We start from the raw sequence: 14,627 nt of genomic DNA on the forward strand, positions 1-14,627 counted from the left end.
AGTGACTTTTAATTCCAGTGAATTCAAATAGTTTGGTTTCTGGGTCACATTTCAGGAGTCTGAGTTTCTAACAGCACCTCCAGCGGGGAGCTTCACCTTTTATTTAAATGAACGTTCAAATGATCCAACCCTTCAGCAGAACTCTTTTATAACCTGAAGATAAACGTGGATATCAGATCCTTGCTTTTCCTCTTTCCTTCTGTGACGGAGTGACCCCGCCCCTCATTTCCTAGGACCTGATCTGTAGTCTGCAGGCTATTAGAGATGCACACCTACTAGTCTGTGGGTTTGGGGTTGGATAATTATGGCGACTGGGACATCACTGGCACTGATGGGTGCTAATTTAAATTGTGTTATGTTGGTGGTTGTGTATGAGTATTTCTGTGTATCGGGGGGAATCCATGTCGGCTGCAGGTGATAAGGAGCACCTGTTACCCGGATGATGATTATTATGGGGGAGGAGCTTAATTAAGAGAGGGAGCCCTTTAAATGGAGAAAAGACGGGTGGAGAGGAGAGCGAAAAATGGCTGGGGATGATGTAAAAGCTGGAGCTGATGTGGGCTTGATTGGTTGAAAAATATATGTACAGACTGTAGTAATTTTGGGCACTGAATACACATGTGTGGGGGGGGAACAAGCAAGAAAAAGAAGAGTTATTCCGGTCACCGGGAGGTGGAGTGGCGGACAGCAAACACCTGGGCCCGTGATGAAGAGGGCGATCGCCATTCGCACATCATAACACCTTCATTATTGACGATCTCACGAGGCCTGAGATTTATCTGGTGTCTCTGTACGTAAAACCTTTACAGGGATATAACAGTGATGCCCAAAGCCGGTCCTGGAGGGCCGCTGTCCTGCAGGTTTTAGATGTTTCCCTGCTTCAGCGCACCTGATTCAGATGAAATGGATCTCTTCCAAAGATTGTGAAGTTCTGCACAAGCCTACTAATTATGCATTGATCTGAATCAGGTGCGCTGAAGCAGTGAAACATCTAAAACCTGCAGGACAGCGGCCCTCGAGGACCGGCTTTGGGCATCCCTGTTGTATAAAGTAGTGGCTGCACCTCCAGCAAACATAACAAACTGAAACTTCATAATCATTAGTCTCATGACATCATGAGTAAGAGTAAAACAGTGATGCAACAGGTGCTTTAATTTGACACATACATTTGTTCAGGGCTTTTTCTTGTAATAGTGTGTTTTTGTGTTGTATTGGCAGCTAAATAAAGGTCTGAGAGTCTTCCAGTTGCACCATCATGCTGACTCGTCATAATTTACTGCTCTCTGTGCAGTTTTTTGGTGTCAGAGGGACACCTTGTGGTTTGATGAGGTGATGTCAGTTTCACAACAAAACTCGGTGGTAATTTTCTGCTTTGATCTGCACTATATTCCCTAAAGTATTCACTCATCCATCCAAATAATTAAGTTCAGGTGTTCCAATCACTTCCATTACCACAGGTGTATGAATTAGAGACTTCTTCTACAAACATCTGTGAATTACTCAGTGAGTTACAGCGTGGCACCGTGACAGGAAGCCACCTGAGCAACAAGTCCAGTCGTGAAATTTCCTCGCTGCTAAATGTTCTACAGTCAGCTGTCAGTGGTTTTATAACAAAGTGGAAGCGATTGACAGCAATCCAGCAACGTAAAATGACAGAGCGGGGTCAGCGGATGCGCAGGCGCAGAGGTCGGCAACTTTCTGCAGAGTCAGTCGCTACAGACCTCCGAACTTAGTTCCAGTGAAAGGAACTCTGAATGCTTCAGCAAACCAAGAGATTTTGGACCATTTCATGCTCCCAGCTTTGTGGAAACAGTTTGGGGATGGCCCCTTCCTGTTCCAACATGACTGCGCACCAGAGAAGGTCCATAAAGACCCGGATGAGCCAGTTTGGGAAGAACTTGACTGTCCTGCAGAGAGTCCTGACCTCAGCCCGATGGAACACCTCTGGGATGGATTAGAGCAGAGACTGTGAGCCTTCTGTCCAACATCAGGGTCTGACCTCACAAATGAGCTTCTGTGCTTTTTCTTTGGGAACGGGTTTTGAGTTTTATGTTTTCAGGTTCTTGGTTTATTTCCTTGTCACTTAGTTTCACTCAAGTCACCTGTTTCTGTTCTGCAGCTGCACCGCGTCACCAATCACCCCCCCACAGTATCTAGTTTCCAGGTTTAATCACAGTCGTTGCGAAATCCTCACCTTACTGCCACGTTTGTTCAGTCTTATCAGGTCAGGCTTTTGCCCCATAGTCTTGTCTTGTTTCTTTGATCAATTTATAGTCTTGTTTAGTTTTTCCCAGTTAAGTTTCCATATCCGGCTCAGCCGCGTCCTTGGTTCTTGCCTTTTTCGGTCCTCCCTTCTCGCACCGTGACAAAATATTAATTTTGAAAATAAAAAAACAGTCGATTCCTGTTTCTCCTTTTATTACTAGCCATCGGGAAACGGCTTGTTTCCCTATTTTGTTTTTTCCTATATTAAAAAGGAAAATCGGTTGGCTGTCATATAAATGGACCCTTGATCGTGATGTTTAATGAAGCGCCAGAACAGGTAAAGCTCATTTAGTTTAGCCGACAAAACGTCATCAAAACATTGCGTCCTCTTAAAGGGGGAAAGACCCATAAGCAATTATACTTATTACCACTATACATTGAACGTGAGATACACCGCTTTTGAAGATGCTGAATTATGTACATTAAAGTCACTATATTTGTCATCATTACTTTACATTTCAAATACGTTGATAATAACCAGGCAAATGCTGCTTATACTGTGCTTTTGGGTGTGTGCATGAAAGTGAAAGCATTCAAAGTCCTTCAGACTGATATTTCAGTGATAAGCAGCGGCCCGCAGGTTTCTCTCGGGTTCAGAGTTCTGACTGAAAATGGAGGAATATCAGTATCCACTGTTCTTTGAGGCAGAATATCTAACAGACAGAGAAAAGGAGAAGATCCGGAGACACTTCCAGAAAAAAAGAGACTCTGGAGGCGGCGATTGTGGATTTATTGAAAAGGTTGGAGGTAAAACATATCGAATATGCTTCAAGGAGAAGGAAGGTAAGAAATCCCTTCGAGTTAAAAAGTTTAACATGGATGCCTGCTGCAGATAAACTGCATTTTCAATGGTTTTAGATCGAGAACGGGTTCTGGCGAAAGGAAAGCACACGGTCTGTTTTCCCCATGGAAAGTTAGATCTGACTGTCAGTGCGACCAGTTCCCCTCAGCTCCCAGATCAGTCCCACAGCAGTCATTTACAGGTGAGATCATAAATAACTAAACTTGCTTTACTTCTCCAACGCAGGGTGTGGCGTCACAAATCAGAAATAGATACAATATTTCTTCATATAATGAACTGCAACATGAACCCGTTTTTGTTCCAGAAAGTTGCCAAATACTGGCTAAACACAGGAGTACAGCAGAGGATGTATGTCTTTAAAAATGTTTTATTACAAACAACAGCAAGTTTCGTAAAGCTTTTATGAGACAGAAGTGGCAAAATGCCAAGACTCTGAACAGGAAACCTTGCTTCACCAGTTCTTAACACAACAACACAAGGTCACAGCAGAGCAGTCTGACTGCAGTCAATCTATTTAAACTACTAATAACCCTGTTTTCCCCATAAAACTTTTCTTTATTAGGGAGGAAAGGCGAAACTTCTCGAGAAGATATTCAAGCTTGACATCTTCCTCCTGTACTACCTGCGGGACAACACTAAAGCATTCAAATGGTTGCAAAAGCAGCTCGACGCAATTGGCTGCAATGTGCACTTTGATTTTGATGAAGAGGAGGCCGTGGTGAGGGGAGATGTTGATAAGGGGCCTGGAGGAGCTTTTGGAGCTGCAGAGAAATGGGAGCAACAGGTGGATCGGATCTTCATCAACCTCACCGAGCGCTACCTCTGCCATCATGTTGTTGAGCCGAGTCGAGTCAAACAGGTGATGCAGGAGCGCGCCTGTGTGACAGATGACGTCACAGTGTACTCAGAGAGCGGCTACGCTGTGGTGGTGGGAGAGGTTGAAGCTGTGAAGGAGAAGATCGCAGCGCTGGGAAAGAGCATTCCAGTCCGCAGGGAGCTTCCAGTCATGGTGAAGGAGTTCAAACTGGTAGAAGAAGAGTTCAGCCGAGAAATATTTGTTCATTGTCCAGAAGTCAAAGTCATCAGAGGCGCTGCCGGGATCATCTTGGAGGGACCTGACGAGGGCGTGAAGTCAGGAGCTGCAAAGCTTGATGAACTGATCAAGAAGATCAAAGAAAAGAGAGTCCAGCTTCCAAAAGATTTATTAACCTTCATGAGAACCAGCGGAGCCGCCTCCAAGTACCAGGCCCGCTTCCAGAAGACCTTCAGAAACCCTGTTTCCCTGGACGTGGGGCTGGACCTGGTCCTGTCCGGCCTGTCCTCTGCAGCTCTGGAGCAGGCTGAGGCAGCGGTGCTGAGAGAGCTGAGTGTGGCCGATGAACCGCTGCAGGGCGCCGCAGCTGCACCTCCAGATCTGAACCGAGTGAAAGAAATCCTGATCAAGGCCAAGAACGAGGCAAACCGTGTGGAGCTCAGAGTGGACTTCAGCTTAAGCTTTATTCCAGGAGCCAGTGGAGGTCCGGTGAGCAGAGTACAGCTGGTGGGCTTCACTGAACATGTGAACAGGCTGAAAGAGCTTCTTCATGACTACCAGATGAATCAGGTTTCAACTCAAGAAGTGCTGAACCTGTCGCATCCTGAACTGGTCGACTGCTTCGATCAAATCTTAGACATGATTGGCATGAAGCAGACCAACGTGACCCTGAGAGCCTCCTATCTTCCACAGCCATGTGTGCTCGTGTCTGGTTCCCGGTGTCAGGTTCAGCAGGTCCATCAGGCCCTTTTGTTGGCTCTCGCCAGTCTGACTTTAGACACTTTGGTTCTGGACGGACCAGGAGCTCTGCGCTACTTCCAGGGTGACGGAAAGTTGAGCAAGACGCTCGTTGAGGGTTCCTGTCAGGTCCTCATCAGGGAGCAGCAAGAACTGCCTCATAGAAATACGAAAGGAGCTTCCAAAGACTCACAAAAAAGCAGCGTCCTCAGCTTCGGCACAGCCCGCAGGTCCACCATCAGAGCTCCAAACACAACAGCTGTGAACAACACAACCCTGAAGATCAGACTCGGCAGTTTGGAGGATGAGCAGGTCAGACGACTTTCAGGCAGTCAGACTCATTAGTGTGATACTGTGCTCCTTATTATTTCATGTCATCACAGGTGAGAGTGCTGGTGGCTCCCATGATCTCCAAAGAGCTCACCTCGACTAAAATCGGTAAAGGTCTACTGAAAAAAGGGGGGCCTGAAATGCAGAAGAACTTTGAGCTCATGGCAAAGAAGGGGTCTTTCTCTGCTGGAAGTGTGATGATAGTCGATGCACCTTCATCTCTGGGCTGCTCCAAGATCTTCTTCATTGAGTGTTTGCCTTGGGACGGGGTCACTGGCCTCAGTGTGCAGGTATGAGAGCTGAACTCTGCAGATATTAACATAAACAGAGTTCCCACACTGAAACTCTTTTGTGTTTTCTCTTGTGCAGGCGCTTGGGAACGGGTTGAAGAGCTGTCTGGACCTCTGTGTAAAGCAGGGCTGGTGTTCAGTCGCCTTGCCAGTGATCGGACCTGGAGTGGCTTTAAAATACCCGCTGCGAGAGGCCATTCAAGTGCTGACTGACAAGATTCATCAGTTTGGATGGTCTGCCTCATGCGGTTCTCTCTCCGCTGTTCATGTGGTCATTAAACCCGACAACCCTGCCTCGGACGAGGTGAAGAATTTTTTGCTTCTTTGAGTTAAACTCCTCCTGGTGGGTCGATAATGTGCCGTGTTTAATGTGTTTACAGTGTTACCACGATGTCTACAGCCGCCTGAGCTTGACCATGAACCAGGAAGGCAGAGGTACTCGCACACAGCTGGTCAAAAGGACTGAAAACATCTGTCTGGAGTGTAAATAAAATAGAATAGAAGCCACTTCCTCCTTTTATTTACCTGCAGATAGTTAATAGACAACATATCAAATGTTCAAAGGCCACAAAATGCTTTTTACACGCTGTTATGTTACACTTCAACGTTATTTTAGGGTGTAAATTACTGGCAAATTGTTGTATTCGCTTCCTGTTTACATTTTGCACACCGACATGCGCCACGTGGGCCATGTTCACTTGTATCCTCAATAATCAGATGAGATGTCTGACAGACACACGCCGTGTGATGCGCTTCCTTTCAGCAACATTCAGCTCCTTCACCAGTGACCTCGCAGACGTCACCATAACCGTGGGGGGCGGAGCTAAAGTGCAGATCGTCTGCGGTGACATCACCAATGAGACTACGGATGCAGTGGTGAACACGACCGACTTCAAAGATTTTCAGACAAGTGAGCCTCCTGCAGACGAGTTACCGGTTAAATCCCTTATCGCTGCTTTCTGACCTCACTGCATTATTATCAATCTGTGGCAGGTGAGTGCAAAGACATCTTAACTGTAGCTGGACCCCAGGTGGAGGCTGAACTGAAAAATGGTGAGAGCCGGGTGCAAGCTATGCCTCAAAATGAATATTTGCTTCTCATTTTCCCAAATGCAATCTCAAACTAAGAGTCTTTGTTGGGCCTGTGCAGCGAAAGTGAGCCGTGGCGACGTGATCAAAACCCGGCCTGGATCGTTCCCCTGTAAAGCCATTTTGCATGTGTGTGGAGAAAGAGACGCAGATGTCATCGAGCAACTCGTGTGCCGCATTATTCAGCTCTGTGAGTCCTGTGGATACAAATCTGTGGCCATTCCTGCCATCTGTGCTGGTGAGTACAACACAAGAAGGTGAAGAAGCCCAAACGAAAGAACAAAAAGGTCAAAAAGCCACACCACTCATATTTTGTAAATGGAAATGATTACTCAGGAGTTGGTGGTTTGGACCCTGCTCTTGTGGCACAAACCATCCTCCGAGGGGTCAGCACCACTGCATCATCCGGGCGCCTCCGGTCCCTCGCCAACATCCGCCTGGTTCTGATCAAGATCGGCGTTTTCCTGGCGTTTAAACAGAGAGCGATGCAGATGTTTCCCTCTGCTGATATCAGCACAGGTGAGACGGAGCAACAATGACCCTCCGCTTCTTTCCAGCTGTCACTTTCAAACACATTTTCCCCAAATCTGTTTTAGGAGCAGCTCCCGTTTCACCGCAGCCTCCTCCGCCGGCGAGGAGCATCGACCCAAGCATCCTTTGCACCACCTCTTCAATCCAACAGTCAACCTTCACCATTGTGGGCCGGTGCAGAAAGGATGTCGACAAGGCCGTCGCCAACCTCAAGCATCTGTACCAGACTCAGTGCACCACACAGACCTTCAGGGAGGAGGATCTGGCAGGCCTCACTCAGGAGGATGTGAACAGTCTAAAGCAGATGATAGACGACCTGGGTGTGCAGGTGGAGCAGGACCAGGCTGACCAGGGGTTGTGGGCGGTGAGGGGGCTGAAAGATGGAGTCCACCAGCTGATGCAGAGGTTTAACAAATCCTGAGGTCAACAACCAAGATTATTAATTTCCAACTGAACTCTAATTTGATTTTATGGTGTGTGGAATATATAATGAGGGATTATTTGTTGGTGTGTCTTTAATACTAATCAATCAAGTCCTGTTTCAAATCCCAGCTCAGACCTTTCTGTGTGAGCGTGTGAAAAACTGACATATTTTCTGAAAAGGTGGCTAAGAAAAGCCGCCTCCTGCTAATTAAATCAGTGCACGCAGTCTGCTGCCAAACCTGCAAACAGTACGGAGTGGAAAACAGAGGAGAAATGGCTGTGTTGCTGCAGCAAAATCCCCTTCTGGCTAAACGAAGGGCAAAAAAAATGGAAAAGCTAAATCCATCACTAGCACCCGTGCTTTTAAGTTTTATTTTGCTTTACGGTGAGGAGGACAAGCATGAGTCTGTGGTGGAGGACTTTGTTAAATGGTGTGAGGAAGCCCATCTAAACCAGAACCCTGAAAAAGACAAGAACACGGTTTTAGGAAGTCCTCTCACCCTCCATCAGAGATAGTGGAACCATATAAGTACCTCAAAATAATTAGAAGGAATAATATGAAATATGATGCCAACATGGAAGCAGTCTTTAGGAAGAGCCATCAATGTCTGCACTTTCTTATTAACCTCCATGTTTTTAATGTTTTTAGAAAAAAATGACTTGTTTTTTTTAATCAGTTTTAACATTTTCCATATTTGCCTGGTTTGGAAACGTCATCATCATTAAGCTGAATGTGGCCAGTAAAATAAACCTCACTGCATATGAACAGCAGGTGGCACAGAAAGCCGGAACCATTCCCTCAGGCCAAAGATACAGAAGTACATGAGTGAGGAGAGATGGGAACAAACACTCATATGGTCCTCGTGCAGTAGCTTTTTTAGATAAGTCCATGTGATTTTATTCCATTTAGTGTTTTATTTCGGATGATTTCACTGGAGAGCCATGTTTTTCGTTCTGTTTTTATTCCATTTTACTGATTATTATTGAATTTTTGGCATTTTTATTGAAGACTTATGTCTGACGGCGTATTAGGGCCACATTTAAAAAGAAATCGAGAATAAATTACGAGAATAAATATCCTAACCTGTTGTTTTAGAGGAGGAGAGTTGTTAAAATGAGGGTTTCGAGGAATTTCACTTCAGAAATAAGCTTCACAAACAAGGAGATACTTAATCTTTTGGCACATCAGCAAAACGTTGTCATAAGTATAAGGACTTTAAAAAGAATATGAAAGAAAATGCACTTTTTCCGCAGAAAGAACCAGGCGGACTTGGAGGAAATGGCTGCTTTTGTGGAGGGGAAATGGCTGGAAGTGGTCGACTGCAGGGTTATTGGTGGCTGCATCCGCGGGCCATTCGCCATATTTAATAACGGCTTTATTCTCGTAATTTATTCTCAATTATTTATTTATTTTAAATGTGGCCCAAATACTTCGTCGTAGTTTTGTAATATTGTTGTACTGTAATAATTACATTTTGAGGACCTAAGTTTCGCATCAATAAAATGACCAGTATCAACACCGTCTGCGTCATTATTTTTTTTAAAGGCAATAAAGGTCGTGGAGAACATAAGCAGAACATTTAAAGCTGCGAGTGAAGAATGACGTTAATGTTTTTAACTGCTTTTATGTGGGAGGAGTAAAAGTGAAGCAGAAAAACAATGAAAAAAAACTGCCTCTGAACACGTGGTTCAGTCGGTTAAAATTAGCATTTGGCAAATCAAACAGGGAAACTCTGCTGAAAGTCAAAGGTGTGACTGTCAGGGCGGCCTTTCTGAGTCTTTGGGAGTGTCAGTTTCTGTGAGTCACGTGCGCAGCTTGTGCGGGAAAAGGAAAGTAAGGGAAAGCAATCCAGAAATGCCCGGAGATGCGGAGAGTTGCCTGTTGGTAAAGTGAATTAATGCCAACAACCACTGTTCCTTTGGACTCAGGGGGGTCAGGAATTATCTCCAGGAGAGCAGAGACTCTGTGGAAGGTGACACTTCAACAAGGGACTGTTAAAGAAGGAACCGCCTGGTGAGTAAACGAAACAGAGACTGAGATCCGATCATCTCAGGCTCTGCTTAGCCAAAAATACACAGAAACATAAATGTACGTTTATACATCCAGCTGCAGTGACTTCCAGATGTTAAGCTTGTTGACCATGTTTGTTGTCTTAGCAAAGTTAGCAGAATCATCTTTATAAATCTAAATTAAAACTTTGTCCAGCAGGTGGTGCAGGAATAAAAGTGAGAAGAACTGTTTTCAGACTGTTTTTGTTCCTTAAAAAGGGGGAAAATCTTGGAGAGAATGTTTCTGAATAATGATCCAATGAATCCAAGCCGCCCACCTCGCAGTCTCATGTGCACGAATGAGCCATCCACCAGTCAACAGGTGAGTTAGCTGCTTAAAACTGTGAGTTTAAAACTGCATCACAGAATGAAAATGTCCAGGTTTACATGAATGAAACAGACTAAAGGTTTTCCAAATTTCTCTAGAGGGAATGCCGAGTCACAAAGAAGTATTCGTCACTCGTGGAGGAAACGTTAACCCCTCTCCGAATAGGTGAAAGTCTCAGAGGAAACACGAATAAAATCCTCTTGAAAGGCCCGGGAAAGAAGATGGTGCAGTCAGGAGCTGCCAAACTCGATGAACTGATTGATAAAGCATTGATTAAGAGGGTTAAGCTCCCTCTGGATCTAATAAACTTTGTCAAAGCCAGCGGTGCCGTTTTAAAGTACCAGACTCACTTCCATCGGAGCTTCAAAAGTCCTGTTTTCATAGAGGTGACGTCAGACCTGCTTCTGTACAGTCTGTGCTCTCGTGACCTGGATGAGGCTCTGGCAACGGTACTGAAGGACCTGAGCGTGGAGATAGAGAAGCTGCAAGGTGCCGCAGCTCTACCTCCAGATATAGACCGAATAAAAGGAATCCTGATCAAAGCAAAGGACGACGCAAACCGTGGCGAGCTGAGGGTGGACGTCAGCTTCATCCCAGGACTCAGTGCAACCGCGGGGGCCAAAGTGCGGCTGGTGGGCTACTCAGAACACGTGAACAAGCTCAAAGAGCTCCTTCGTGACTTCCTGCTCAATCAGATTTCCACTCAAGAGAGGCTGAGTCTGCCGCATCCTGAACTAGTCGACTGTTTTGACAAAGTCTTCGATTTTCTTGGCATGAAGCAGATGAAGGTGACTTTAAAAGCTTCACATTCTCCACATCCACATGTGCTCGTGTCGGGTCCCTGTTGTCAGGTTCTGGAGACCCGTCGCAGCCTGTCGTCTGCTCTCGCCAGCCTGATGTCAGACACTTTGGTTCTGGATGGTCCGGGGGCTCTGCGCTACTTCCAGGGTGACGGTAAAGTGAGCAAAGAGCTGGTTGAGAGTTCCTGTCAGGTCCTCATCAGAGATAGAGAAGGTGAGTACTGCCACAGTCAACACAAACACCAAAAGGCTCGTTCTTGGTGTATTTATGCTGGAATATTTGCATCATCTGCCTGTATTTTGGCTCACTTTGCAGTGGTGCTTCCCCAGAGATCCATCAGCTCACGCCTCAGCGTCCTCAGATCCAGCTCCACTTGTCAGCAGTCCTCGCTCTTGTTCTTGGGTCGTTGCAGAAAGAGTGTCGATGATGCCATGAAAAAGATGAAGAATCTGTACCAGGCTCACTGCTCCACACAAACCCTCGCCAAGGCGGACCTGGCAGTGCTCACCCAGGACGACGTGAAGAATTTAAAGAGGCTTGCGGAGGCTCAGGGTCTCTACATACAGGAGGACTGGGGAAGCCTGGGTGGCTTGACGGTGAGCGGGTTAAAAGCCGGGGTCAACCAGGTGGTGCAGATGCTCCACACCATTACTCCCCTTCGGAGGGAAATGAGAATCAAAGAGGAGGAAATCCTCTACCCTCGCGTGGCCTGGTGCATCCTGGCACATAACGCCAGTTGGGAAAGACTCCCCAAAACGGCAAACTATAACCTGGAAAATCAGAGTGGCACTAAAGCTGTAGTGGATTCAAAGGGAACGGTGTGGACTGTGGCTCTACAAAGGATGGAGGCCCAAAAACTAAGAACTGGAGAGACAGTGAAGCTGAAACGGCTTCAGAATCTGCCAGGTGAGAGGAGCAGCTGAGTGGGATTTAACAGCTTGCCTTGTGAGTGTGTTAAAGGGGAACTCCGGTATTTTGCAGCCATGCGTGTGGATGAAGTGGTCCCAGTAGAGTGCCTGTGTAGAAATCCCTCTGTTAGCTCTCCTATAGCTGCAAGTAGCCACATAACAGCAGCTATGAGCTAACAGAGCTATAGCACACATTCATTCATTCATTCTTCTTAAAGTATTGGTGAAATAAAGACAGATAATGCCTTATTTAGAGGCTGCATCCTCTAAGCCCCGTTCACTCCGTTATATGGATCTCCAGTTATCTAAATATCTTCTGAAGGACGCCGACTTTCACCAAACTGTTCTCGGTGAGTAGAAATAAGGTCTAGGTTTAAAAATACCAGAGTTTTACACCGTAGTTCGACACGTCTTCATTTCACAAAGAGAGCCTCGACACAGTCACAGTATTTGACTTTGACCCAGTGAAATGCATGAGGAGACTGATTTTTACTGACGATTCTGTTTTAAAGGTCTAGAGTCCCTTGTTGCGGTCACACCCTCCACATGCAAAAGATCAAAGGTTTAACGGCGTCTCTTTGCAGCCCGGAACTGCGCCGTGTCACGAGTAGTTTACAAATGTCAGCTAAGACGTCCCATCTGATGGTAGGAATCAGAAACCAATGCACCCATCCAGGCCTGAATGTGAGTGCGAGCCAGGATGGGGATTTCCAGTCTGATAGAATAACTTCAGTGAGATTTATGATCTGGGTTGAGTTTATTGGCCTTCCTGCCAGGCGGCGGTTACAGATGTTTCCCGGCTGGAAAGTAACCCTGACCAGAAATGCCACCTCAGTTACCGGAAATGAATGGATTCCAATAAGATACACACATTTAATCATGTTTTAGAAATGATTTAATGTCAGCGGGTTAAAAAGCAGAGCTTTCTTCTCATTAGTGGAATCACACATTTAACCTTTGCATGTAAAATGTTGGTCCTGAGCCCAAATGGAACAGCTTTATGTGCCGCTGCTACTTTAAAAGGTTCACATGGAAAACAAAACAAGGCGTCACTGGAGGCCTTGAATTTATTGTATTTTGCAAAATTTCCAGTTGATTTTGGCTCAGTTCCTCGATTGCAAGCCTTGTTTTTTCTGTATCCTCATTGGCTGATCCACCTTTTTTCGGCAGACTTCACTCTTCCTCTGTACTGGGACAACATGGCTGCTGATGAGAACCTGCGAGTGGTTCCACTGGATCATTCCTCCGCAGAGTACAGGACTGTCCAGGAGGCATTTAAAAAGACTGTTCATAAAACCATTTTGAAGGTTTGTCCACAAAAGTTACCATCGGTGCCTTTATAGTCTCACAGAACAGTTTCCGTGAGTCTCCTAAAAGGTGGTAAAATAAATTAAAATCAGCATTTGTCCTGCTGTGTTCTTCCAGATCGAGCGTTTGCAAAATGTTCCTCTGCGTCGTGCCTATGAAGTGCAGAAAAAGCACATTTCTGAGAAGAACAGACAGGAAGGAGGAGCAGGAGAGAGGCTTCTGTATCACGGCACAAGCCAGGACAACTGCGATGCCATCAAGACAAAAGGCTTCAACCGGAGCTTTTCTGGGAAAAACGGTAATGACCATGTGGCCCAGTAACTTTTAACTGTGGCATTTATTGATTTACGCATCAGTTTTAGAGGAAAGTGTAATTGTTTCAGCAGTAAAGTTCACTGTAAAGGCCCGAGTCGACAATACAACGATAACTGTCTGACTTTGGCTGCATTTTGTTGTCTGATAATCTGAGTTTTCTGAGTTTTTGTGAAGCAGAGGCTTGTACTTCTTTAAAAGGGGAAAAGCTGGAATGTAAATGTCTAAAACATTCAATATGTTGTATAATTTCCCATTTGCAGCCACTGTCTTTGGTCATGGAACCTACTTCGCTGTAAACGCCAACTACTCAGCCAGTCCCGTCTACTCCAGGCCGGCTGCTGATGGTACTCAAGTCATATTTGTGGCCCGAGTTCTGACCGGCGTCTTCACTCCGGGCCGCTCTGACATGAAGGTGCCGCCGCCTCGCAACAGCCAGCAGCCCCACGACCTTTACGACAGCGTGGTGGACACAACGGACGACCCCAGCATGTTTGTGGTGTTCCACGATGACCAAGCTTACCCAGACTACCTCATCACCTTTAAGTGAAAGTCTGGGGGGGGAATGATGATGCTGAAGAATAAAAGATAAATATAAAACGGGTAAATGTACTGAATAAAAATGCACTTGTAAATAAGAAGTTATTTGGAAATGACCCATTTAATTCTGAGCCGTCTCAGCTCAGTGACGGTTTGAATGTATTTTCCTCCGTGACGATTCATGTTTGTTTTGAAAGGCAGAAGTTCTTTGACCGAATGAGAGAACATTCATCAAGTAAAAATGGATATAGGACTTATGTGGCTTTCTTTATTCACTGACTTGGACACAGTTTGGGGAACAGGTCACCGATTTAAGCAGTTATTTATCTTCTATCTGGTTTATATTTTCATTCATTCTTGGGAAAAGGTTAAAAAATAAATGTAAGAGCAGAAGAAAGCTTTCATTCAAGAACATTTAAATGTTGCAGTTTGATTTATGTAGGTTTAAATTTTACCTCTGACTGGCATATTAACTAATTCTAGCCATGGAAACGCTTTAAGTTTCCATCCTGGACAGCAGCTACTTCTGAGAGGCTCTGAGATGATGATGAATGGAAAAGAGGACAAAATGTGGCTTCTTTCAGGTTTTGGTGTGAAACTGAATCATTTTAGCTTTTTTTTTTTTTACAAATTAAAGGTATTGCTTATTAGAAGTTATTATTTGTGATTAGTCACAACTTTACTATGTGGATGAATAATTAGTTTCCTTACAGCCAGTCAAGTTGTTCCATTTTGGTTTTATTTGGCTTCATATTTAATTTAATTATTGTAACACTGACCGTCTGTCACAACCAGAGAGCCTCTGGAGATAATTTCCTCTTCAGTGATGAAGTAAAACTAAATGCAAATCAGTCAAATTTAAGAAAGCAGTCCATGTTCC

The 14,627-nt window shown here is 45.2% G+C and overlaps 2 protein-coding genes across 2 annotated transcripts; both read left to right on the forward strand.

The window, feature by feature from the left end:
• The first annotated feature begins 2,748 nt into the window (after positions 1–2,748).
• On the forward strand, positions 2,749–8,958 carry LOC140281940 (uncharacterized). The gene is made up of 11 exons (XM_072376457.1): positions 2,749–3,048; positions 3,124–3,248; positions 3,630–5,150; positions 5,222–5,458; positions 5,538–5,762; positions 5,839–5,893; positions 6,222–6,368; positions 6,452–6,511; positions 6,609–6,785; positions 6,884–7,066; positions 7,144–8,958. Exons 1-11 carry the CDS (start codon positions 2,877–2,879, stop codon positions 7,497–7,499), a joined length of 3,258 nt encoding a protein of 1,085 aa, XP_072232558.1. The 5' UTR covers positions 2,749–2,876; the 3' UTR covers positions 7,500–8,958.
• LOC140282357 (uncharacterized) lies at positions 8,739–13,848 on the forward strand. The gene is made up of 9 exons (XM_072376937.1): positions 8,739–8,885; positions 9,317–9,335; positions 9,431–9,515; positions 9,770–9,872; positions 9,977–10,892; positions 10,995–11,585; positions 12,758–12,894; positions 13,013–13,193; positions 13,471–13,848. The coding sequence occupies exons 1-9, from the start codon at positions 8,739–8,741 to the stop codon at positions 13,755–13,757; spliced, it is 2,466 nt and encodes an 821-aa protein (XP_072233038.1). The 3' UTR covers positions 13,758–13,848.
• The last annotated feature ends 779 nt before the right edge of the window (positions 13,849–14,627 follow it).

The sequence above is a fragment of the Leuresthes tenuis genome, unplaced genomic scaffold (genome assembly GCF_036924035.1).
Source record: "Leuresthes tenuis unplaced genomic scaffold, fLeuTen1.0.hap1 SCAF_22, whole genome shotgun sequence".
NCBI classification, from domain to species: Eukaryota; Metazoa; Chordata; class Actinopteri; order Atheriniformes; family Atherinopsidae; genus Leuresthes; species Leuresthes tenuis.